This window comes from Anser cygnoides, chromosome 16 (genome assembly GCF_040182565.1).
Source record: "Anser cygnoides isolate HZ-2024a breed goose chromosome 16, Taihu_goose_T2T_genome, whole genome shotgun sequence".
Lineage (NCBI taxonomy): Eukaryota > Metazoa > Chordata > Aves > Anseriformes > Anatidae > Anser > Anser cygnoides.
This window is the reverse complement of record NC_089888.1, coordinates 4,853,748-4,878,219: the sequence shown is the minus strand read 5'-3', so window position 1 is coordinate 4,878,219 and position 24,472 is coordinate 4,853,748. Positions and strand designations below refer to the sequence as shown.

At 32.8% G+C, this 24,472-nt stretch overlaps 2 protein-coding genes across 17 annotated transcripts in view; one reads left to right on the top strand and one right to left on the bottom strand.

The window, feature by feature from the left end:
* Window positions 1-5,657, top strand: part of PHACTR3 (phosphatase and actin regulator 3) — a 104,763-nt gene extending 99,106 nt beyond the window's left edge. For all 5 annotated transcript variants that reach the window (XM_066978199.1, XM_066978198.1, XM_013188936.3 and 2 more), the window contains 4 exons: window positions 1,690-1,751; window positions 2,515-2,655; window positions 3,005-3,081; window positions 5,057-5,657. In XM_066978199.1, the coding sequence (XP_066834300.1) occupies window positions 1,690-1,751; window positions 2,515-2,655; window positions 3,005-3,081; window positions 5,057-5,072 (296 nt within the window). In that variant the 3' untranslated portion in view covers window positions 5,073-5,657. The remainder of the gene's footprint in view (window positions 1-1,689; window positions 1,752-2,514; window positions 2,656-3,004; window positions 3,082-5,056) is intronic.
* A 3,274-nt stretch (window positions 5,658-8,931) lies between these two features.
* SYCP2 (synaptonemal complex protein 2) overlaps window positions 8,932-24,472 on the bottom strand; it is a 30,522-nt gene continuing 14,981 nt past the window's right edge. For 6 of the 12 annotated variants that reach the window (XM_048074589.2, XM_013188990.3, XM_013188989.3 and 3 more), the window contains 27 exons: window positions 24,132-24,250; window positions 23,302-23,397; window positions 23,099-23,171; window positions 22,932-22,989; window positions 22,240-22,376; window positions 21,789-22,153; window positions 21,237-21,355; window positions 20,402-20,438; window positions 19,669-19,733; window positions 19,504-19,561; window positions 18,724-18,779; window positions 18,114-18,162; window positions 17,826-17,994; window positions 17,380-17,447; window positions 16,349-16,525; window positions 15,605-15,791; window positions 14,921-15,171; window positions 14,624-14,803; window positions 13,821-13,902; window positions 13,090-13,251; window positions 12,607-12,734; window positions 11,859-11,953; window positions 11,680-11,779; window positions 10,838-10,896; window positions 10,472-10,550; window positions 9,957-10,013; window positions 8,932-9,615 (listed from right to left, as the gene is read on the bottom strand). In XM_048074589.2, the coding sequence (XP_047930546.2) occupies window positions 9,544-9,615; window positions 9,957-10,013; window positions 10,472-10,550; window positions 10,838-10,896; window positions 11,680-11,779; window positions 11,859-11,953; window positions 12,607-12,734; window positions 13,090-13,251; window positions 13,821-13,902; window positions 14,624-14,803; window positions 14,921-15,171; window positions 15,605-15,791; window positions 16,349-16,525; window positions 17,380-17,447; window positions 17,826-17,994; window positions 18,114-18,162; window positions 18,724-18,779; window positions 19,504-19,561; window positions 19,669-19,733; window positions 20,402-20,438; window positions 21,237-21,355; window positions 21,789-22,153; window positions 22,240-22,376; window positions 22,932-22,989; window positions 23,099-23,171; window positions 23,302-23,397; window positions 24,132-24,250 (3,098 nt within the window). In that variant the 3' untranslated portion in view covers window positions 8,932-9,543. Of the gene's footprint in view, window positions 9,616-9,956; window positions 10,014-10,471; window positions 10,551-10,837; window positions 10,897-11,679; window positions 11,780-11,858; window positions 11,954-12,606; window positions 12,735-13,089; window positions 13,252-13,820; window positions 13,903-14,623; window positions 14,804-14,920; window positions 15,172-15,604; window positions 15,792-16,348; window positions 16,526-17,379; window positions 17,448-17,825; window positions 17,995-18,113; window positions 18,163-18,723; window positions 18,780-19,503; window positions 19,562-19,668; window positions 19,734-20,401; window positions 20,439-21,236; window positions 21,356-21,788; window positions 22,154-22,239; window positions 22,377-22,931; window positions 22,990-23,098; window positions 23,172-23,301; window positions 23,398-24,131; window positions 24,251-24,472 lie in introns of those variants that run through there. The other 6 variants (XM_048074591.2, XM_048074592.2, XM_048074594.2 and 3 more) reach the window with 6 other exon arrangements.

Sequence of the window (24,472 nt, the reverse complement as noted above, 5' to 3'; positions counted from 1 at the left end):
AGTGGATCTCTGTGTAGGCAGAGTGATGCTGATGGGGAAAACCTCTCTGCTTTGTCTCTGTAACAATGCTTGAATTTTGTAATGCCCTTGTTAGCAGTTCCTATCAAATCTCGCTTTATTTTTTCTAAACGAACTATTTCTTGTGTTTTCATATTCAGCATTTTCTTGGAGCTGGGAATAAGCCCAGAGCCTGTGCGAATATCTCATAGAAAGGGGCCACTATGTATGTTTAGTATATTAAAAATTGGAAAATAATTTTCTGATCAGAAATTCACATTTGTGGTTTTATTTCAGAATTCTCTCAGTGCATCTCACTGACAGTGATATCTTAAAAGGCACTATACCACAGAAAATTCTTTTCTTTTAACAAAAACATATAGATTTGAATATCTACTCTGAAAGGGATGAATTAAAATGTGGTGAAGCATATTAGTAAATTCTTGCAAGTATCTCTGCATCTTAGAATACACTCTACTTTAAAATTATATTCTCCTTTTAAACATAACAAACTTAAATAGCTGCTCACCCCTGACATGGCACTAATTTTAGTTGTCCTATTCTCTGTTTTAAATTTCTATGCCTTGCCACTGAATTTTAATATAGCACATTATAATATTTTGTATTCATTTGCTTTACATTTCTGCTATAGTCAGTTGTGGCTTTGCACTATTTTACTCTAAGCAGATACTTATGATGGCATTTCAGTGTAATGTAACGTGTGGAAAAATATATGAGAATAATTCATTACTAAAATTACCATTTTGGAAACTCATCTGCAGTGCTATTGTCTTTTTAAGGTGTATTAAAAATGATGTGTGTGCCTTATCATTGGAAATATCTACAGCTAATGGTATAATAAACTTCACAGTGCTATCTAGAGATTCCCAGAATGGTTGAACATTTTTCTCTAGGTCTGCAGCTTTGTTCAGGTCACAGGCTCATGCCTTAATTTAGTAACAGATAGTACTAGAAATAGAAACGCCATTACCTTGTATCCCAAGGCAAAGGATATATTTCACACAATGTTACAGCACTCTGGTCTATTTTTAGACCCGGTGTGTAGGAGTTATCACGGCTTGAATGTTAATAGGCACAACACACAAAAGCTAGCTGGCTTAGGTTAGAATGAAATGCTACAAAAAGGAAACCCGTGAGGATAAAGGGGTTCTAATGTCAGTGGCACATCCTGAATAGCAGAGAAAAAAGCACCCAAGTCAAAGATAACTGCTGTGGCAGTGTGACCGTCTAAAGGTGTAGCCTGAGAATAAGGTTTTACAGGAAAAAACGTACTTTTCTTGAAGCTCGTGCAATAAGTCTTTTCAGCATCTACAGCAACATAATGGCTCCAGCAATACGGAGAATAAAAATTGATGATTAACTATGGAATATTTTGATTTTCTTTCTAAAGTTTATGCAATTGGAGTTGGTGTGACTGCTGTTGGTTTATTAAATCTCATTGGAATTGGAGTTTAGAGCACAGGAAAAGCTGACATTGGCACCAGTACCTTGTCCTCACAGAGAGGTAACTATACGTTCTAGTAGAGCAACAGAGATGTACTGAACTAACAAAGCAGACAACTAAGGACCAGCTACTAATTTTTCTGTGATATAATTCTTATTGCCTGGAACTTTGGAAACTACTGATTTTCTTCATGAGGAAAATCATCTTTTTTTTAATATTCTCTCTAGAACGAAATGATCAAACAGAACAGGAAGAAAGGAGGGAAATCAAACAGAGACTGACAAGAAAGGTAAAATCTTGTAATACCTTCTATTAGTTTTTAGAAATTTATGAAAGCTAATACAACATCAACCAGTCCTAGAGGTCATTGCTACACAAAACCTCCCTTAATTTAACTCTTCCTCAGCAGTGTCTGAGATTGTGGTATCTAGTATATCAATTATATAAGTACCTACCATGTCTCAGCTACGAGAATTGATAGAATATTTACATTTAAACTTTAAATCAAAAAATGAATACTTGCTTGCACACTGCATATTTTGCAACTATACTGCCAGCAAAGAAGTACTTTATTCCTTGTAGCAATCAGTAGCAGAGCTGGATTCTTTCTGAGCACCAAGAGTGCTCTCACAATAAATTTCTCTTTGCATTTAAGGTATTCTTAAAATCAGAACTGCAGTAAGAAAAACTGTAACAAACCTTATATTATAATTATATCATAACAAGTTAATTATGCCTATTTTACCTATTCTAAATTGATGCATTTTATCAATTTAAAGCTTAAAATATATTCTTCTTTTGTCCATTATAAAGCCACTGTGCTGTAGTCGACAACTCCATTTAAACAATTGTTACTCTCCCAGCAATACTTTGAAGGACGTAATATTTTCCTGGACTTTCCAAGAGTTGTGCTTTTTCCACCTTGAATTAGTATTTTTTTTCCATATACATAAATGCACACTAAGTTAAGATGAGAAGCAGAAAATGTTGCACACTTTATTGAAACATTTGTTATTAATATTGGTTTTATTTTACAACACTATTTAATGCAGCTTAATCAGAGACCTACGGTTGATGAATTAAGAGACAGAAAAATCCTGATTCGATTCAGTGATTATGTAGAAGTGGCAAAAGCACAGGACTATGACAGGCGAGCAGATAAACCGTGGACAAGACTATCAGCAGCTGATAAGGTACTGACATAATTAAAATATTACTGCTTTCTACTTACTTTGTCTAAAATGCTACATTGGATTTTGCAGACATTTAACCTCTGGGACATTTAACCTCTGTAAACGTTATATGTTTTGCTGTAACCATGTTAGCCAATGCATACTGTCATAAAAATGTTATTTATCCATATAATCAACAGCAATCTGTATAACCTAAATATTCAGCATCTCTACTGGCATAGTATGCATTGCCGTGCCCAATACCTATCATTTCCACTTAATGAAACTTCTGTTCTGCTCTGCAAGTCTGGTATTTTACAATGCTTATAAATACAAAATTATTTAACTCTCTTTTATTTTCAATTCCTAGGCAGCAATTCGGAAAGAGCTAAATGAATACAAAAGTAATGAAATGGAGGTACATGCATCAAGCAAACATTTGACAAGGTCAGTCTTCCAGCCATCTATTTCCATTGCCTGATAATAACTAGTCTCTTTGAGTCCTGAATCTATAGATTTTGCTCTTACATGCTGGATGTGGGAACATAGGGAACATAGGGACATTTCTTTTAAAAGGAAATGGAAACATTTCTCATTCCATTCTGAACTTTGCTTTTCTGATTTATATATATATATATATAGTGTACATTAGCATGTATTGAGGAGACCCCAGACCACCTTTAGAGTATCACTCAGTTTGAATTTTTTGCAACTAAGATTCAAAAGCTATGGCAAAAAATTAAATGTAGGGCTATAATATTGAAAACAAACAACCAAACAAAACCCCCCATGATGTTGTTTAAAGCAGATGAACAACTGAATACTGGAGTGTACTTAAGCGTGCAACCTCATTAACCCAAACACTGTAACTTTCTCATAAATGGGGGAGTAATGCCCATAATAAAGACTTGTAAATTTTTTGTTACAACAAAAAATTTGTTGTAAGAGATTCAGCCTGTAGATTTCAGTAGCACTTGAATGTTAGTTGCCACTGGAATGTGTGCAACCCCCTCAAAGCACACTTAATGGCAGGCTAGCAGGAAAATCAAGAGAGAAAACTGGCTTGGACACTTGGGACTGTCCGAATGTGTGGGCCACTGTGCATCAAGTCAGTCTTGCACTTGCCTCATCACAACACCGATTACAGGTTCTAGGTCTAAAATGTCATGAAAACACTGGGATTTTCCAAAAGAGAATGACTGTGAGAGAAGCTGATTCCACAGCCATGAAGTTACTTGCAAAAAGACCTTGTCACTTACAGAAAAAAACTTAAATAGCAGTCAGTTATTTCCTACAATTTCTGTTATGTCTATTATGTGAGTCCAGTTGCTCTTAAAAGACAATTTGGGGAGTTGTTGATAGCACAGTGTACTCTTGCCCTGTCTGTAAGCATTCCCAAGGGTGCTTGCTGCTAAAGTAAGTTGCCCAGCTCTGTACCAAGGAGCTTGGGGTGCAGTCTCACATTCTGGAAGGCTCGCTTTTGCAGTGTCTGGGCCTGCATTTCTGTGTTTGTTTCTGAACGTGAAACGAATCTGATCTTAACGGAGCTTTGTATGCTCAGTGAAAAGGTGATCCAGGCAAATACACTGGAGTCATAAATACAATGTATGTTGATCTAAATGCTACAATTATAGAATTCTAACTGTTCATGCCATTGTTAGGGCCCTTCTAACTACAGGGTTCAGGCTCAACGTGTATGGCAAGATAGCAGTGCATTGATCGAGTGAGATGGGAAAATATGGGTGGGCTGCAGTTTAAGGCAGGAATTGAAAGATACCGTCTCTAATTGAGCTACCTGGGGAGTTTAAGTAGATTATAATGATGTATTTTGAAATTTGGTCAGGATATTAGGCGCAATACAGGCTTACAATTTACAATTACTGCTAAAGCATTACAAATGACTGAGACTTTAATTACACATCTCAGCTAAGAGAACAAGCCTACAGAGCAACAGCATATTTATTCCAGACGGAATATAAGACTATCATATATTAATCCAACAGTGTATCTTCATATGTTCCAAAGCATCGGCTCAGAATTGCTTTATTCTTAAAAAATAATAATAACATGGCCCAATAAAGGGTATTACTGACACTGACAAACACTGGCCTAATCACTAAAAGAAAAAACAAACAAAAGATACACAGTTCCACACCTATATTTGCGTTTGCACTCCCAAATAATTGGAAACTGGTTTGTCTGGACCTTGAGGAATGTAACTGCACAACAGTCATGACATACAAGTGGAAATGTGTCAGTGAAAATTAAGACTTTAAGTTGCTAATAGTTTTCAATACTGTTAATGTACCTTTAAAGGGAATTAATTTTTTTTAAAATGTTAATCTAAACCATATATTTTAAAAAATGTACTTTTAAAGAATATTGAAGTAGATTGAAAAAAAACGTTTCCTGTTTCTCCTAGATTTCACAGGCCATAGAAATTTTCTTCTGAGAAGAATCTGTCTACTTTTTGATACTGCTGCTGAACACACATCAGGGAACGTATGAGTCTTTCCCTAAAGTTCAGTCCAGGATACCTTGATGTTTATGTGAAAGAAGGACTCTGCAGATGAAAACTCTGCAGCACTTACATAGAGAAAGAAACACCAGAGATGAACTTCACTCTGAAGCCAGAAGAGTGATGGCCTGTGGAGTGAGATGATCAGCTGAGAAAGACTGAATGAAGTAAAGCTACTTGAAAGAACCTACTACTCTCCTCTACCACTTGTTTCAAACTGTTTTGCAGTCTATCATGGTAAAGGAGACGTGCATGTACAGGCTTTACCATTCCAAGGCCTCTGACATAAATGGACATGACACACTGTCATTCAGTATTACGTTGACAAGACATTTTGAACTTACCACAATTAGTTTGTAAAACACTTAAGTTCATGTTCTAAAAACTAATTTAATGTATTATAATTTCATTCTTTTTTTATATAATGTCTAACACAGCTGCAAGCATTTTTGACTCCTGTTACTTTTGTTCTTTAATTAAATGACTACTTATTGCAGGAAATGAACATGTTTCCTAAAGCTGTTTTTTTTTCCCAGGGACAGTTGGGAAGGGAAGAGGTTGCAATTATTATGTACCAGATCATATCGCTTCTTTATCGACAGTCTTCAAAAAGATGATTTTAACTAAGATTTCCATCTTATGCAATACCAATGTTTTGTACCAGGTCCTTTGAATGTGCATAACGTGATTGTCATTTACACTAGCTGAAGTTCTGGCCCTCTGAAGAATTACAGTTAAGTTCACCGATATTCTCATTAAAAAATTACTAAATTGGATAACCATACATAAACAGTTGATGTAAAAATGTACTTCCATGTTTAGCAAACAAATCAATTTCAATGTTTTTTATTAGTAAAAATGTATATATAGTTCAAGGATTTCTTGATAGTAAGAGGAAAGAATTTACTTGATGGTAATAACAAAGAGAATTGGTTTAGAAAAATACAAAGCCAGACATTTCTAATAATGCTTGACATCTAGAAGCACCTGAGAATTCTTTTCAAAATACTTCCAAAAGGAAAAAGTTAGAAAATAATACAGGTACCTGGAAAGCATGCTTTACGGGACAACAACAAAATGGAGCAAATTCCTAAGAAAAAACTTATCTGCAAGAGTTCTAAATGACATCCTTTTAGGAGGTCGTTCAGTGTCAAAGAATCTGAAAAAGGAGCTTTGTTGAGATGATCTCCATGAAGCATGAAAATAATCCAGAAAATAAAGGTATGTAAAATTGTTTGTATAGAATACTACTAAATTGCTGCAAGCTGGTGAATAGAATCAGTGCAAACAGTGGATGCAATTTCTGTTCTCTTTGGTGCTCCGTGTGGGGACGCAAGAACAAAAATAGCGTTACATTTTCAGTAAACTAACATTTACAAGTGGAAGGTAAGAACATACAGTGCGACAAAATATGTCAGTAAGGGCAATGCTTGAAGAAATTGATGAATCAGGGGAGATATCATGCTTAGGACCAACAAAGTCGACATTGATAATTTAGCTTGCTCTGTAGCTAGCTGTAATTTTTGTACAACTTTTTAATGTTTGACTTACTTACGTATCAGTTGAAGACTTGAATCACTGAATTACTTGATCCAAAGATTTTTTTTTCTATTAATTGCAGTTTTATAACTTGGCTTTTCACAGAAATATGTAACATTGTAACTAGCCTTTTAACATACCTTTAATTATATTTATCAACAATTTTTTATTAATAAAATATTTATTAACAATATAATGTGTAATATACAAAAAGGGTAAAAAGAATTGGGAGGAATGTTTCTTAGGCAGAAGAACCATTTTTAGCATAGAAACTGTAGATGACCCACTGTTAACTACAAAGTTGGCTAATGATCCATGAAGGTAACACTCCTATTTAGCACAGACTAGCAGACTTTCCTTGATAACTAAATGTATAAAATACATCAAAATTGTTTAAAAAATGTAATAAAATATTTTAAGGGTACCTTAGAGCAGTTTTTTTAAATTCCAAACAATGTCTATGAGCTGGATTACTAATGCAACTTAGCCATCTTGTAGTTATGCAGCAACGTGCTTAGCTTCTTCCCCATATCCTCAGCTGTCCCCTCATTGCAACCATCCCAGCTTTCTTTTTGCTTCAGTCTGGTAAGAGACAAAACATTGTGACTATTTTAGAGCCACAAATGATCAATGTCAGATAACTGGTGGCCAAATTCACTGAATTTGGTTATATGTGAAATATGGGAAAAATGTGAAATATGGTTAGCTTAGGGAGGCTATTTTCCTTATGCTATTCTTTACCTAGTGAGGAAAAAAAAAACCAACAGTCCTGCAGCGAACAATTTCTATCACTTTAGTTGTCTGCTTTGAATGACCTCAAGCTTTCCCATCCACAAACTGAAAAATGAGCAATTTCCTTGTGCTCAGTTTTGCATTTGTTAATATTCTGTCATGATATGCTTCATATCTGTACCTTTGTTAAATTTGATTGTACCTGCTCAATGTGTTTAGAATTTAATGGAGTGGGGTAACAACTAATAGATGGACAGTACAAGTTCACACTTCTATTTCAGCAAAAGTTTTTATTAAAGATAGCAATTTTTCCCAATATGCACTCAATGTAAGAAATGAATTTGGCTGTATACTGCACTTCTTAAAATCTTGTACTGTTGAGAGAAAATCCTGTTTCAAATACAGCGTAGATCACTAAAGGAAATCTTTAACATCTCATGAGGTCCATCTAGTGGAGATGACGGTGATCACACGCTTAAAAAAAAAATCAGAGGCTCAAAAATTAAAAGAGGACTCCACGCACCTACACAGATGGAATGAATGGACCAAATTATTTTATGGTCATTTCAATACATTTCTTTCCATGAAGAATAGTCTTCTATTTTTAACTTTTAGTTCGTAAGAAATATTTTACAACTATTTGTTTACAATAAGCTACTACCCATCAATGATGGATGTAAGTAATTACACCAATTACTCTCCATGCTACTCTCAGCACACATGGGATGGAAATCAGACAGAAAGCATGTGTGCTGTTAAAGACAACCAAGTGTCAAAATAAGAGGTATAATGGTAAAGGCCTGTAAAGCAACTAAGTTGAGGGAAACTGTTACCACAAAGTTGGCCAATACATTATTTTTAGACCATGGTAGTCATAAAATCAGCTACAGAGGTGTGTGTACCCTCTTCAAGGTAGCTCCAGAAGCTGTGAAGTTGTACAAGTGCCGTGCTTACTGAGCCCAGGCTCCTGAGATGTTGTGAATCTTAATCTGGAGTCAGTTCCATAGTAACTAGGCAGCTCTGCATATGATGATGTAGACAACCTCAAAGACAGGCATATTCTACGAGTTATTCTCAACTTCTGTTACTTCTTGATGAGCTATAAGTTTTTAATAGCTTTCATTTAAGTTCGGTTAAAAACTGGGAATTAAAGGTATTGTTCTGAGCCTGAAAAAAATACAGTATATATACGCAGGATTGCAGGTTAAAAAGGCTAAAAAGATTGCTAAGGAAGTATAAATGCAGAGTAGTTTAAGGTTTCTTCTGCATTTATGATGTACATGTTCTAAGCTAGTATTTCTCTTAAAATTAAACAGAACTTGTAGTCACTATACGGCAACAAAGGAAAAAGGTAAATTATGACTCATTGGTGGTTCTCAGATTACATAGATTTCAGAAGATGTCCTATGCACATGGAACAGACAATATGAGTATAGGACATTTCTGAGCTATAGACACTAGACCCTCTTACTATTGTCCAACACAAAATATTTGCCCAGCAATGTTTTCTGTGACAGAAATGCAAAAAGGTATTGCTACTTTAAAGCAGAATGGTAATGACATCATTTTGTAAAAACAAGACAGACAGTATATATTTTTACTGAAATATAATTTAATACAAATACCTGCAACATAGTTCAACCATAAATGTTTACAGTTGTTTTCTGGTAGAAACTTCTACTGAAATCAGATACCACAGATGAATAGGACTGAGATTAGCGCATGCTATTTGAACCCTAAATAATTTGACTGTATTCGACATCAGACAAAAGAAATATTCTGTACACACAGACCAAAAACATAGATTTTAAGTGAAATATGATTTCTCTAAAAGTCAGTTAAATAATCTATACAAATGTTAATAAAGACTTCTTCAAAATAGCATATGCTAAAAATCCAAAAATTTACATATTGCATTTTAGCATATTCAGTAAAGTAATTCCAAATCTCTCTAATAAAGAAGTCTTATTCAAAAGACTTTAACCTTACTAACGAAAATATACTTTCATTACAATTATTTCCTTAAGTAAAATAAATAAATAAATCTAGTTGTCAAATTTCACATTAAAAATGAGTTTATATTCAGCTTGAATTTCAGGAAAGTGTCTGAAAATATTACTTTAGAATTCTCCGTCTTCTGATAGAAACAATGTTTGCAATCCTCTGCGAACATTAATCAGTTCCTCTTCTTGCTGTACAAAAAGCATTACAATCATCACACACTTGAAATAAAACTTTTTAAACAATATTGTAATATTGTAATTCTGGTGCATAGCGTCCTGCTTCTCACATATCTGAAATGTTATCATTCAACATATTAAGACTCAGAAATAAAACAGTATATCCATAGCTACCTGATACTTTCATCACTCAAGTAAAAGGCTTAACCTATAAAATGTCAGTGATACTAGGATTCTAATTCATTTTTATTCTTGATAGGGTAACAAATTACTAAAAATTTTAAACTCTAATCTTCAAACAACTATACTTATATTATCATTAATAAATAAAAAGAAAAGGTAACTTCTTTTACCATTTCTTTAAGAAATTTCTCTTGGAGTCCTTTCATGTCTTCTTTCATAAGATGCATCTATAAAAAGATACTCATACTGAATGTATCCTCTCTGCTTGCAATTAGTAACATTTTCAAGATGACAATTACATCCCTAAATGGTTTATAAGTGAGAAATAAAGAGATGTGCATGCATCTACCCGCTTACGGAAAGGGATGTTTGCATCTGAGTTGTTCTTTCTTGGATGATTTACACTGGTAAACAAAGTCACAGAATACAGTGTAAGCCTTGCAGCAGTTTTCTAGATAACTGCAGACACCTTCTGACAGGTTAAATCTAGCTCTAAAACGCTGAATAGTGTTACATTAAAAGTATTTTATGGCAATAAAAAGCTACAAAAATACCTAGGTTTCATTAATGTTATTGTGAGGATGAGGAATTCTTTGGGGAAAAATAAGTCAATACTGCTATCTGTCAGCATAATGGAAGAAACAAATATGATTAAAACCAGCAAAGAACTGAAAGCTTGTAATACCTGTGAAGTAAAAATATGTTCTTCATAGTCAACAGTATGGTAGATGTTCTTTTCAAATGATGTTTTCAGGATCTGAAATCTAAAGAAATAAAAGGCAATTCAAATAGTTTTGCTACATATGAACGTTTCCCAAATATCAGGAGTACATCCCATTATTTTTAGTTTAATAGTACTTAAAAACATTAATATTATTCCTATCGGAGAAAAACTACATTTTCCCAGTACATTTTAATCTCATTTTCTCATCTACTATTCTTATTTTATGGAAGAGAGCAATTGAGTAAACAACAGTTAGCTGGCCTAACTTAAACCTTGAATTTACAGAAGAAAACAAGTTTCAGAACAGCATTAGTGAAAAGCACTAACCTCTGTTGCTCATTTTTCATGTACGTACTTAAAGTCTGCTTCTGTTTTTTCCAAAAGGTCTGGAAAGAAATATTAACAAGTAAAGTCAGCAGTAACTAGTATTTTCTTAACTAAAACTGACTAATATCTATTATGAATAAAATAACCCGTACTCACAGCCTCAGCACAGAATCAGTAGGAGTAAAACAGTAACCACAGAGGCTTTTTTTCTTTTTTTTTTTAAAGTTTAGTTGGCAGGATAAGGCACTTCAGGAATTCTGTTTTCATGGAAACAATTTTGCCAGAAATCTGTAAACCTATTGTGCCTAAGAGTTTCAAAATGATGGAAAAGAATATCTGTAATGCTTTAATCAGATTTTCCATACATTTAAGTATGATTAAAAGAAAAATAATAATAAAGAAAAGCCTTCACAGTAAAGAAAAGCTACTGAAGTCTTGTGTTAACATGATTATTTGTATATTGACTTTACATTACAGCAAGTAGCAGGCAACTGACTTGTTTTAGAACACACTGCACATCAGTTTCAAATGCCTACACGCTGTACCTGAAATACAAGCCAGCTGAAAAAAAAGCATACGAAATGGCATACACAGCCTGTTAGAAGTAGTATGAGTAGTTTATTCTAGGAAAAAAAAAAAAACAACACATAATGGTGATATAGAAATTCTTACAGGACTGCATAAGCCAATCCAGACATTTCAAATTCATTATTTGAATCAACTTTAAGGAAGAACAGAAAAGCTTTTTAAAAATAGAATTAATAATATAAAGATCCTATGAGCAATCTATAGATTTCATAAAAACTCATTTTTCTCCATGATAAAGTAATTAAAATACAAACCAAGAATTCTTTTTCCATGTTTTTCAGGGACTGAGAATCTTTCTCAAAATTTTCAATTTCCTCAAGGATAACTAAATGAAATTTGTCCAGCTGTCTAATCCTACCAAAACAGAATGAGTTACCTTTAGAAGATATTCATTGCATTTTAAGTGCTTTAAAATAAATATTTTGTTACACACCTGCATTCATGAAGCTGGTAATTCATTGTTGCTAAATGCTGGTGGGCAGCTCTTAATGATTGCTTTGTAAAATGATCCATCTTTTGTGAACGGCTCTGTAAAGATGTTTTAACACTACTTTCAGTTTATTTTCACTTGAAGAAAAAAGTATATTATGTTTAGTGCTGTAATTGTTACTAATACCAATAGTGCTGAGTAAAAAAACTTTTTTTTTTTTAAATCTCCTTATATATTTAAGGAAAAACTTTCTGTTAATGAAATGTTAATAATCATGGGTTTATGTTTTTGATATTTTATTAGAAATACACTATCTGAAAAATAGATTTCCTGAAAATAGATAAAGTACACATGGAGTGAATGCTGTGTGCTTGCAGCTGTCTTAGAGAAACAAATGCATTATTTAGGCTCATGTTTTTCTTTTAGCTAGTAAGTCACATTCATGGTGTTGATAAATTTGAAAAGAACCAAAATGCAGTAGTCTCATTACTTTAGTAACATAGCTTGTTTTAAAATAAGGGACAGGATTAAAAATAAAGCATATCTGGGAAAGAAAATCATTGGAGGGTTAAGTACAAAATCAAATCAAAAAAGACTTAAAAAGCAACTTTAATTCTGTGATTTCTTAAAGTTATATGCACTTAACTATCTTCATGTTTTTTTAAGTAAATTCCACAGTGTAAGACAAAACTATTATTCATATGCACATGTAACCACACAGACAACTAATATTGTATATAAAATATCTTGCCTCGATTTTCTTAGCAAATTCTTTTTGGAACTTCTGACACATACTGATAGCTGAATAACCAGGTTCCCAGACATCCTCACCCAAAACAGATGGATCATTTACAGATACAGTAGATAAGCTTTCAGACACTGAAGAAATGTAAAAAAAAAAAAAAAAAAAAAAAAAAAAAGGAAAAAAACCGTAATGTCACAATTCAGTGTGAAGAAGTTTGCTATCTGTAGTTACAACCTAGATCAGCTCTTGTTAAATACAGATTAATTGCACCAATTAGATGGCTGGGACTAGCTTCTATTTTCAGATCAATTTACTGACTTTTTAAAGGGAGATAGTTTCTAAACATTTAGCTCTTTTTTATTTTTGTCATTTGTTTTCTTTGAAACTTTTTTTTTTTAATGGATGTTACCGTTTTTGGTTGAAACTTTAAATTATTATGCTATTTTCAACTTTTGCACAACTATAATCAACTTTCGTTTCATAGTTAACCTCTGTAAGTAACCGTGTCATCCATTTTAAATAATTTTCTAGGCTGCAACTTTGTTCTTCTGCTTCCTTTCTTTTCCTCCTCTTTGCTTGTTTCTACTTCATCAGAATGGCTTTCTGTATCACTCTGGTACCTTCGTTTCAGGAATGTATGTATAGTCGGTCCTTTAATAAACATGAAAGCAATGCTTAACTTTAGGATTATTTAGAACAATGACATTGCAAGATAAAGAAGAGTGTTGTCCCTTTGGATCAAAACTTTAGCAGTATGTTTCTTTACAGCTCAAGAACCATATAAGAATAATGAGCATTGCATTTATAAAGGGCATGTTCAGTAGTTATAAGCACTTGATGTAAATGACCAGAACTTCAGTGGAATACAGAACTCTTTGAACCACGCAAGACTCACTCATTAAAGACGTTCACTATAAGCCGTCTATACTTGATAATACTGTTTTCCCATTTTTTCCCCAGTATCAGCGGGAATGCTTTTTGATCTAACTCTTTCTTAAGAGACCAGCTACCCTTTAGAGTAACTACATGTTGGAACCCACCTTTCAGTTTTTTTGGGGGTACTTAAAGCAGCAGAGAAAATAAGAATAAAAATTGAACAATACTGAAAATATAATAGAAAAGAAAAAAAAATCAGAGTTGCAACATTTTTCTATGCCAAATAAATGTTTTTCTTAACCGTTCTCAACATGCACAAAGTCTGCTGCCTTTAATGTTTGTACCTGACTCGTGCACAGGGCCATAATGTTCTTGACTCCAAGACTGTACTTTACTTCCACTGGAAATGGATAACGGAGATGGTTCCTACAAGAAAGGCCATTGATTTATTAGCTTCTACAAGAAAGCGCTTTTAGAAGTCTTTGTCAGAAATCCACATTTATGTTGCTTTTCCTTAAACTACGAACGTGAACACAACTACAGGAAGGAAAAATTAACACATGAATTACTACTAAGTCTCATTACATGAAAGAGAAAAATTTTTTTCTACCATATTAATACATAATGCCCAATAAGGTCAGTTTCTTGCAACAGTACACAAACAAAAATTATTTCTCAATGGAGTCACTAGTACTTTTTTCAACAGAATACTTACAAAAATGGGTTGAAGGTATAGTTTGTTTTTATTTGTCAATGCTACAAGTTATATCAAGTAATACGTTACTGTTAAAACTGAGAGCACTTTTCCACCCCAAGAATTCCTCCATGACAATGTCATAATTATGTAATCTATAAAAAATCTTTTGTTTATTACTTATTGAAAGTCAAGATGAAAATATTTGCTTTTTTCTTTTGTGAAGATATTAATAATTGGTCTTGTTGGGACCCAATTCTTTAATTGTATCTGTCGGATACACAATTCCTTAAGTTATTTCAAATATATAAAAATTAACAAGTACACATTATATCAAGTGTTTAACATTAAGAAAGATCCATTCCCCTAAAACCTCACCAACTGCAATGTAGATATAATGGATGAAAAGAAGCTGCAGCTCTTTTCTGTAGAGCAATGGATTTATTAACATACCTCTTTTTTATTTTTGATGATAGGTTTAGTAATATCTTGTAGCTTTCCTTCAACAGAAAGTTTGTCTGAAAAGCCATGTCTAAAACTCAAATTTTCATTAGCATCACATGTTTCAGATACAGATTCCTTTGTATGTTTTCCACTGAGTGTTTTATATGGGGTTACTGGAGTTAAGTTGAGCTACACATAAATAACAAAATCATTATTGAAATGAGATGTACAAGAGCATAATATATGTAGCAGCTGAATGGAACATCTTCATTTAAAATAACTGTAGAGAAACTTTAATATTCTTACCAAAGATGATGCAGTTATAACTGGTGAGAAACTTTTATTTCCAAATGTTAACTTTTTAACAGTCATTTCAGGGGACTGATTTAGACACATGTTTTGAAAATTCTTTTTTTGTGGGCAGAGATTATTAGGAGAGATTCCTTTCCCAAAGTTTAATGTTTCCCTGTTTTTTGGTGTTGACTCCTGAAGACCAGGTGATCCTTCACTAGAAATATGCTCTTGAGTAACATCTCTCTCTGATAATCTCTCAGCACCTAGAAAACAGTTACCCAACTGTAAGCATGAAGAATGATACTAAAAAGGTCTGTTAAAGCCCCATACTTCCAACTGTCCCTACTCTAGCTATTTAAAAGTGTCAGATGGGTGAAATTTTATTTTACATATTGGTATAATTCTTACCACATTGAACTTTTGGCATCTTCCACATTACCAGATTAATTCTAACAGCCTACTTTCAATTATGTATTACATAACTATATTATGCTGATGTCAAACAACTGCACAAACCTATACAAGTTGTAATGACATACTAATATATTTTCTTAAATTATGTGGTATACACGCTGAATTGGGAGATCTCCTATTTTAAAAGCGTGAATTAAACATAAAATTTTATTACTGTGATAATCTTCATTTAAGCTCCAACATTTGATATGGTATTTCTATACAAAAAATCAAAATACATACCTCTCATTGTCTCAAGAGATGCTGGACTCTCAGGTAATGACATTTCAATTTCCTTTTCTTTATCAGAGTTCTTTGATTTAACAAACGCTTTATTTACATAGGCTACTACTGTCTTTGGCTCCAAAGATACAGTATTCTGGAGTTTCTTCTGCTGATCACCATCTCTGTTTTTCTCACTCATAGGTTTCTATTAAAATAAGTTTATATAAACACTTCTAAACACATAAGCATATATAAGCATAAATATATAGGTAAAGAGTGTATTATCTATGTGCACAGTTGAACAAACATAAGGTCCAAATAGGAAGATCATTGGAAGTACTTAAATTCACAAGGGCATCAGGTGTTCTAATGTCAATAAGCATTGAATTTGCATAATTCAGCACCTGAATTTCTATTCTAATAAAGTTCTTAACTATTACAGAGAAATACTGATGTTTCAGGATTTAATCAATGAAATTTACAGGCTTATATGTATATATTGAAATGTTATGCTAAAAAGAAACGAAAAAGTTTTATTTAACAATTGTCATTGCTTAATATACTAAAAACCCTACTTAGATATTCAACAAATGTATTGACATACCTTCTATCAAGTCAGCATTTTCAATTGTATACAGAATAGGCATAGCATTACCTCAAATAACACTCTGGCTTACTAAAGTTTAAGTAAAAAGTAGACCAGAGTCTATTTCGAAAAATAGGGCAGAAGTACATTTTTAAGAATACAGTGCAACTGTATACCTGTACTTTTGATTTCTCCTTCTTAGAGGTACATGCTGAATACTCCCTTTCTGACTCCTCTGAGCTGGAAGGCTCTTTGTAATTTTTCGCTAATGCTGCTTTTCGAGGTCGTTTTGTTCTACAGGTTTGTTCTATCACTTCATCTTGTATTGAAGCTTGTTTTTTACGTTCAGTTTCCTTCAGAATAACAAAAACTTCTCAATTTATACCACAATATTTAATAAGTGATAATAGGAGAGTAAATAGTAGGCTGATGCAATTTTGGTTAATTAGGTACTTTAAGACCTTTTCAGTTTTCATTTACATGGACTAGACATCACCACTAATACCTACATATAGTGATATTTTCATGTTCACAATTTACACTGAGTGCATATAAATAGCTTTAAGCTACTAACATTAAATAGATTTGAACGATTAGTGTACAGTCTGAGACACCAAAGAGTGGTTTTGCGGGGCAGGGTAACATGGTGGTTTTTTATTTGTCTTTCAGCTGTAGCTTACAAATATCTACAAGCGTCTTCCATAAACATGCTCATAATCGCTCATAATTCATTACACCCCCAATTTCAATAGGCTTACAATATTTTTCAACTATTATTCTTTACTAACATCAAACATTTTTCTTTTGTTTCAGTACATTACCTATATTCATTTAAAGAAATTACAATCTCAAAGCCATTAAAAAGCAATTAAGCATATTAGCCACATGAAAACCCTCACTGAACAGCTAATGACCTATTCAGTGGAGTAGATTGTTACTAAGCAGTAAATAGGCATAATCGATTAAGAAACAAAACGTCTTGATGGACAATAATCATTCCAACTCACAGCTAGTATTACTCCAGAAATACTTCCTAAATACTGTCTAAAAAATATAGTACCTGAAAACAGCTAACTGCATTTAGAAAATGATTTTGAAATAAGCATGGAGAAATTGCATATATTTATGAAATATAATTTAAAAAGCATTGTTGTAGTGAGTTAAGATATTTAGAATATTAAAAGTCAGGTTGCAAATTTACATTTACCTTTTTCTTTTTTGCTGTTTTGCCTTTAGATGCATCCATCTGGCAAGCAGGTTCAGAGAATTTATCTGCTGTTACCACACAAAGTTAGAAAAAAAACAGGATCATAATAAAATGTTCAACATTTCAAAGTTTAGCTGTAAAATCATGAAATCACTTTTATGCCTATGAACATGGTTTAGTAAACTGCCTTCAGTGTACTATTTAAAAATCCAAAGTTTTTTCTTGAAAACAACCTCACTGTCTACAATAATTTTATATTAAAATACAGACCTTTTGGAAATTAACGTTCCTAAATGATTAGGATAATTAATCTAAAAAGTCCTTATCCTCAGAAACAGGACAACTAAAACCTACCATATATACAAAAAAGCATATTACATGCTGTACAGTTAGTATCTATGGGCAAATTTTATTTAAAATACTTAAATACGAAGAAAGTTTCTTACTTTTGCCTGCACTTATTGATTTCCTTAAGTTTTTATTTCTACTATAATCGATTAACTGGGGTTTAGATTTTGATTCTTGTAGCCAGCTGATGTCTGTCTTGCTTTCATCACCTCTGTATTCTGTGTCTGTGTCACTGAAGAGATGCTTCTTGTCCCGATTGTTTCTAGTCTATAAAAAAAAGTTCTTCTAAGTTACTCGCTTACTTTTAATTTACCTTTCAATTACATACTTGGTATTTAAACACAGGAAGACAAACTGTTTTGTTTCCACAAAGTTCTGAGCCTTACTTTTTTTCCTGCTTTCATTTCAGTGCTAGTTTTAATTTCATCTGGATTCCTTGATTTAAAAAAAAAAAAAAAAAAAAAAGAAAAGAAAAAAGAAAAAACACCTTTAAACAATAAATCAACATCTAAATCTTTCTGCTATTCATATGATGTATAGATTAAGGATTCAAACAGATGTACCTATTTTTGTTCTCAAATCTACTTTGGAAAGATCTGTTCACCTTAAACCCTAAAGGATACATGTATTTGCTAATGATCAGTAACACTACAATTAGCAGCAAGTCCCTTTGCAAGCAGGGCATTAACCAAAAGCTACCCCACTCTGTTCAGGAGGTTAAATCCCTGTAGTATTCCATGAATACTAAAGCTGCTTTCATCATGAAACACAATCTTTCATTTTTATCAGGTTATAGAAAACTTAGATATGTTTTCCAAAGGAAAATGATAAAATAGACTAGGAGATGATAGCAGCTATGTTTACTGCTTGAAAAAACAACAGTCAAGATATGTCCTGTATGCATTCCCTGGACTGTCATAATGGCATGCTGGGGAATGCAGACAGTACTATACTTGCTTATCCTCAGGAGACTAGGACACAACATAACATCTCTACCCGTTTTTCTTTGGATCTGTATGAATGTTCTGTTCCTTAACATGACAGTCTTGGATCTAAAAAACATAAATAAATGAGAATAAATGATAAATTTCATTCAAGATACAGTTTAAACAAAATTAAACAGGCCATCAGATAACACGGTTAAGGGCTTTTCTGCTCAGTTTTTATACTCAGCAATTAACTGACTATGATTAATTTCTATCTTAGAAATTATTTAAGAACAGAGTTGATAATTAAAACCAACTGGAACTGACTAAAGCTTGTGTATCTCTAGCTAATACATTTGCTTCCAACCACTTGCCTTCCAACCACTACCTTCACCTATTCAGTAGGCTCCTCTTAGCCAAAAAAGGCAAAACATTGTCTCTTGTCATCCTTTGCTTTTATTTTAGCTAGATTTTCTCGTTACTCACACAGCTAGGAAAAGATGTCTTTACAGGATGGGATGTTGAAAAGAAGGCAATAATTATTATTTTTTTAATATCTTTTAATAGATACATAATACTTCCTACAAACTGTTTCATTCTTAATTCAGGAAAACAATTTTTTAAGTGGCCAGAACCTTATGATAGCATATATCATTATACATTTGAAAGCGATGGAGGTAACTATGTATGTACAAAACAATGACTTGGCAAACTATTTTTTCCCCACACCTTTCAGTGACACTAATTTGAATTTTTAGATGTTAACTATACTTTCAGTAGGCATAATTTTCATTTGATAGAGCTGCTTCACATTCTATTCATTACATATAAGTTTCAGCTATATTCTCACCCCAAGCTTTATTGTAGGCTCATCAGACCCACTGATGTTAAAGTTGTAGACATCATCCCTGTCAAACAGACATAGAGATCAATTTTTTAAGTACGTAAATTAATATTTCTCATAGTTTGATAAGGGTAATTATAAATTTTGTTTGAAAATGTTATAACTACTTACAAAATATGACCAGCGGTTGTATCAAGGAAAGTAGTAGTTTTCAAGCTTCTATTTTGAACTTTTTCCTAGACATAAATTGGAATTTACTCATGTCAAATTGGGACTACGTCTTTGTACAATCTGTCATTTCACAGAACAGGTTTTTCAGCATGAACTTATGGAAAAACCTAGCAACTTTTCGGACTTGCACTTGATTAGCAGTAATGCAATATGGCAAATGTAAAAAAGAGCTAGTAGAACCTAAATCTTTTAGGAGTTATCATTTAAGGATGCTAACTAAACCTCACATCAATTGTTTTTCCCCCCAAACATTAGGAGTAGTTTCTGTATCCTAGCTAGATCTTATTTAAGGATTCTGTAGTCTCATTTAGACCAGCTTGATTACTATAGCATTTTAATTGTAAATGTTTAGTATTGTTATGCTCAAAATTAAAGAGTCCATATTACTCACAAGGAAACAGACTCAATTACAGAATGTGTAAACAAAGATTAATTGGAGTTTCTCTGGCTAACAGTTGCTCATAAAAATATTATTCCAGAAAACAAAAGAATATATATATAAAGTATGTTTAGATAGTTAACATTCAATGCAGAATTAACACTAACTTCTACAGAGTTGTTTAACATTCACCGATATTTGTAAACTTTCAATTTACATCTACTAGATGCCATCATATATGCACACGTTTGTTAAGAAAAAAAAAAAAGGAACAAAATCAGTAACTCAAATTACCTTATTAACACTGAAACAAGATTTACTTAAACATGGTCTGAAAAAATAAGGATACATTTTGTTAGATCCTAAATAGAATATATATGAAAATACTGTTTATACAAATAAAAGCCTTATGTAATACGAATTTAAAGGTATTCAGACATTTAAATAGTAAAACAAGTGGCTAAAAATAGATCAGCTCCCATTCATTTTTGTGCTTTACAAAAGCTATGTACTTAGCAGCTAGGTACACGCTACTACGTACACACCCTGCATGTCTTCCAAGTCACTATCCAAAACATTCAGAAGGTGAAGTAGTCTAACAACTACTCCATTCTCTTGTCATCCATTTAGTATCAAACTGGAAAGGAGGACATGTAATTATATGTAAAGTACATCTCCATGTATCAGTGCAAGGTAGGACTAGTCTTCCCATTTAAGAATTTGTTAATTTAAACCATCTGACAGCCAACTGTTTCAGGAGAAGAGAACTAGGAACACTTTTGATCATCAGAAATTTGATAAATTAATCCAAATTTGAACCCTGAATGAAGAAGATAGGATGGAGATACCCAGTATTATGCTGTGACCATCAACTATTCCAGCTAAATTCTCTCCAGGGAAAGTTCTGTGAATGAATGAGTGAAAGAACACTGAATGGAATTTCTAACAGCCTTGTTTCAACTAATGCAACTACATGCCTCCTGCTCTTTCATACCATGAGGTTTATCAGAAGTGAACAAAAAAATTCATGTAAAAGCTGATATGAAATAACTGTAGATAGAGAAGTAGATTGCAGATGAAGTTCCACGAAAAAGAACAAGCATAAAAGTATATATAGTTTACATCATACCTGTTGAAACCTGAGGAGTCTCTTGTTTTGCTTTTCTCGTTAGTCTTTTCTTTATATCTGTCACTGATTTTAGTAATTAGTGATTTTGTTGCATCTGTCATTTCTTTAGACTTTTTTTTCTAGAAAAATAAGAGTTGAATATTCAACTTTGAAGCCATCCAACGAAAGGGTAAAGCTGCAACAGAGCTACTGTTTTTCCAGTAATCAAAAGCCTTCTAGATGCTCCAAATAACATTTGTTTGAAAATCATTTTCTCTTGCATTGTCCATACAGTGGGCCATAAGACATGAGGTTAGCAAATATTTTGTTTTAAATGTTTTGTTTCTGTGTACTGTGTACATTTGAAAGTGAATAAATGAGAATTGCATGTGAAGCACAAGTGGGCTGCATATTTAAGAATTATTAATAAAAAGCCTATTTAATGAATTAAATAATGTAAAAATAAGTTTGAGAGTAAATGAAAGTAAAATACATTTTGACAATTTTGGAATACTGGAAATTTGACAATTACCTTAATTACTTGTCAAAGAAACAAAGGTAAGAAACTCTCACCGTTTTTGACTGTTTATTATTTGAAGTCTCTTTTCCTGAGAGAACATCAGCTTCTTCTTCCATATTGCTGTATTTTGTAAAATCAGAATGCAAAGATGTTTCTGACACTCTAGCTGAAAGATATGTTTTAAATGTTTCAGCAGTAGTTGAAGTATTTTTAATTTCTGTATTCAACTGTTTCAGTTCCAAATTATTAATGCTCTTTGACTGTCCACTCAGTATTTTGCAGTTTTCTTCCCTCCTGATTTCAATTCCATTTTGCTGCTGTTTTTCTCTTTTTTTATTTATTTGTTTATCTGGAGAGGTATTTCCACAAACTGAATAAAAAACATTTTGTTTCACATCTCTTTTGTTAAAAACAGGAACTAATACAGAAAGAAAGCAGAGCCATAGGTTAAAAACTCATCTGAAACATTTTTAACACTAACAATTAACAAAATATGAACATAACCTGAATGGGATGTAGGTCCTGATGTCAGATTTAGTTTTTGCCTGCCACCAGTTGTTATATTCTTCTCAGGAACAGAACACGCTCTTTTTTTCCATGTTCTTTTTTTATCAGAAGAACTTTCCAAAAGACCAGGCAGTCTAATAGAAATGATACCATCATATTATCAGTAAATTTTAGAAAGTGTGTGTGTCTGAACTACAACAAACGTACACCACAACATAGGAAAATAGTGATGGCTTATACATATCAGAGCATTTTACGTTAGCGCTAAGCCTGCTACCATTGTTCAATTAACCAATGTACTGTTAAATGGCAAACCTTCAAACAATACACATTTTTAAGTCAGTTTCAAAAAGGCAACAATGCCCGATGGCCATCATTAAACTTGAACCCAGATAACTCTGTGGCGTGTCTACAAGAGTTAGAACTTGATGAAGTCTGCTGCTTCTTATGGCACAGTTCACCTACTTATATGTGATCCCATGTCATTTTTATCTTACCTTCTGATGTCATCTGAGATAATTACTCTCCATGGTACTACTAAACATTACTTTTAATGAGTATTATTCTCAAAGCAATCAAAGACTAACTAAATGGTGAATCTGTTTAAGACAACAGAATAACCTTTTCATGAAGTAGTCATAAGTAAGTCATAAAACAGCAGTGACTTGGCATTCTTTTCCAATACTTACGGATGTTTGTTGCTTCTCCCTGTTGGCTGAGAATCAGGAACAATATCTAGTGCATCATCTAAACAAGACATTAATTTGTTATCAATTATTTTTGAAAAAAAAAAAGAAAAAAAGACAAGATTAAAAAAATTAAAGTAAGGACTATCAACACTTGTAAAATTACTTGCCTAAAGTTTGCTTTCTGGTGGCCCTATTTTCTGCCTCTTGTATATTTTTTAGAACTTCTTCATTACATATTCCCTACAGGAGAATAACATCCAAAATAAAATACCGTCATAGAACTACAAACAGTAAGGCACGTCAAACTTACAGTTCCCCTAATAAAACAGAGAATTATTTTTTCTTTTAAATGAAGTACTGGTTCCAATACCTTTTCAGGTAGTTTTGCCTCATCTCTCATTTTTGACTTCCTGGCATTCTGTTCTGTTTCAGAAAATTCATTATCTGGTGTACATCTTTGCCCATTCTAGAAAGTAAAATAAATAACAATTACAATCCATAAAAAGCAGAACAAATTTTCCCACTAACACTTGAAATATTCTAAACTATACATTCTATATAATAAAGCCTTTTTTTGAAGCATAGCTATATCAAAAACTGCTTCAGAATCCCATTCTTGGGGATTTGACCTGAATCTGACTCAGAAAAACATTCAGAGATAGAAATAAAATGTTAGTTTGATGTCTTTGTTAACTGGAAAAGAACCAAAAATACACATACTCAAACTGCAGTTATTCAGTGACACCTATGTAGCTTTATTAGATTTTAATGGATTCCTGATCACAAATGCTCTAAAACCGATGCTACAAATGCTATAACCTGAAGACATTAACATTTCACAACTGTAGCTGACTGTATTATATGTTCTTTAAGTCTACATCAACATTACATAACTGAGATTTTATGTATACACTATTGTCACATTATACACAAAGGAAGAATTGTGGTTGCTAGTAGAAGCAAGTTCTGAGGTCCGAACTGGTGACTGAATGCAAGTTTTGGCTATTTTTGTAAGAATTCAATCTGACTTTAGAACGATTAAACCTGAAATCCAGAGGGCAATAATACATTGTGTATGTAACACACTATTTTCTAAAAGTGATTGCAAAACTCTAGCTCTCCAAAATACAAATTAAGAACATATTAGAATACAAATTAATGTTAGTCTGAGTAAGACTTAGCTACAGATGGCATGCATACTCCAGTAGGTTCTTTATAGACATTTTTTGTTCTGGTCTCATTTATTTCATTACTGTTAGACCTTTCAGCAGAGCTCATCATTTTCAAAGGTAATTTAAATCGTCCTTTACAAGGAGTGGCTGAAAGCAAACAAGAGATGTGTTAGAATTCTAGTATTTGATCAATATGAAGAGTGTTGCCCATGATGTCATTTATTGCATATACTTTATAAAAGCTGAGTAGCATTTATATTAACTCATTATCCATCTTGAATAATTTTATTGATTTCAATTAAGTTATTAAGGAGATTAATGAGCCTGTGGTGGATGTCTAGAGGCAAGCAATGTTTTTACAAACAGGCT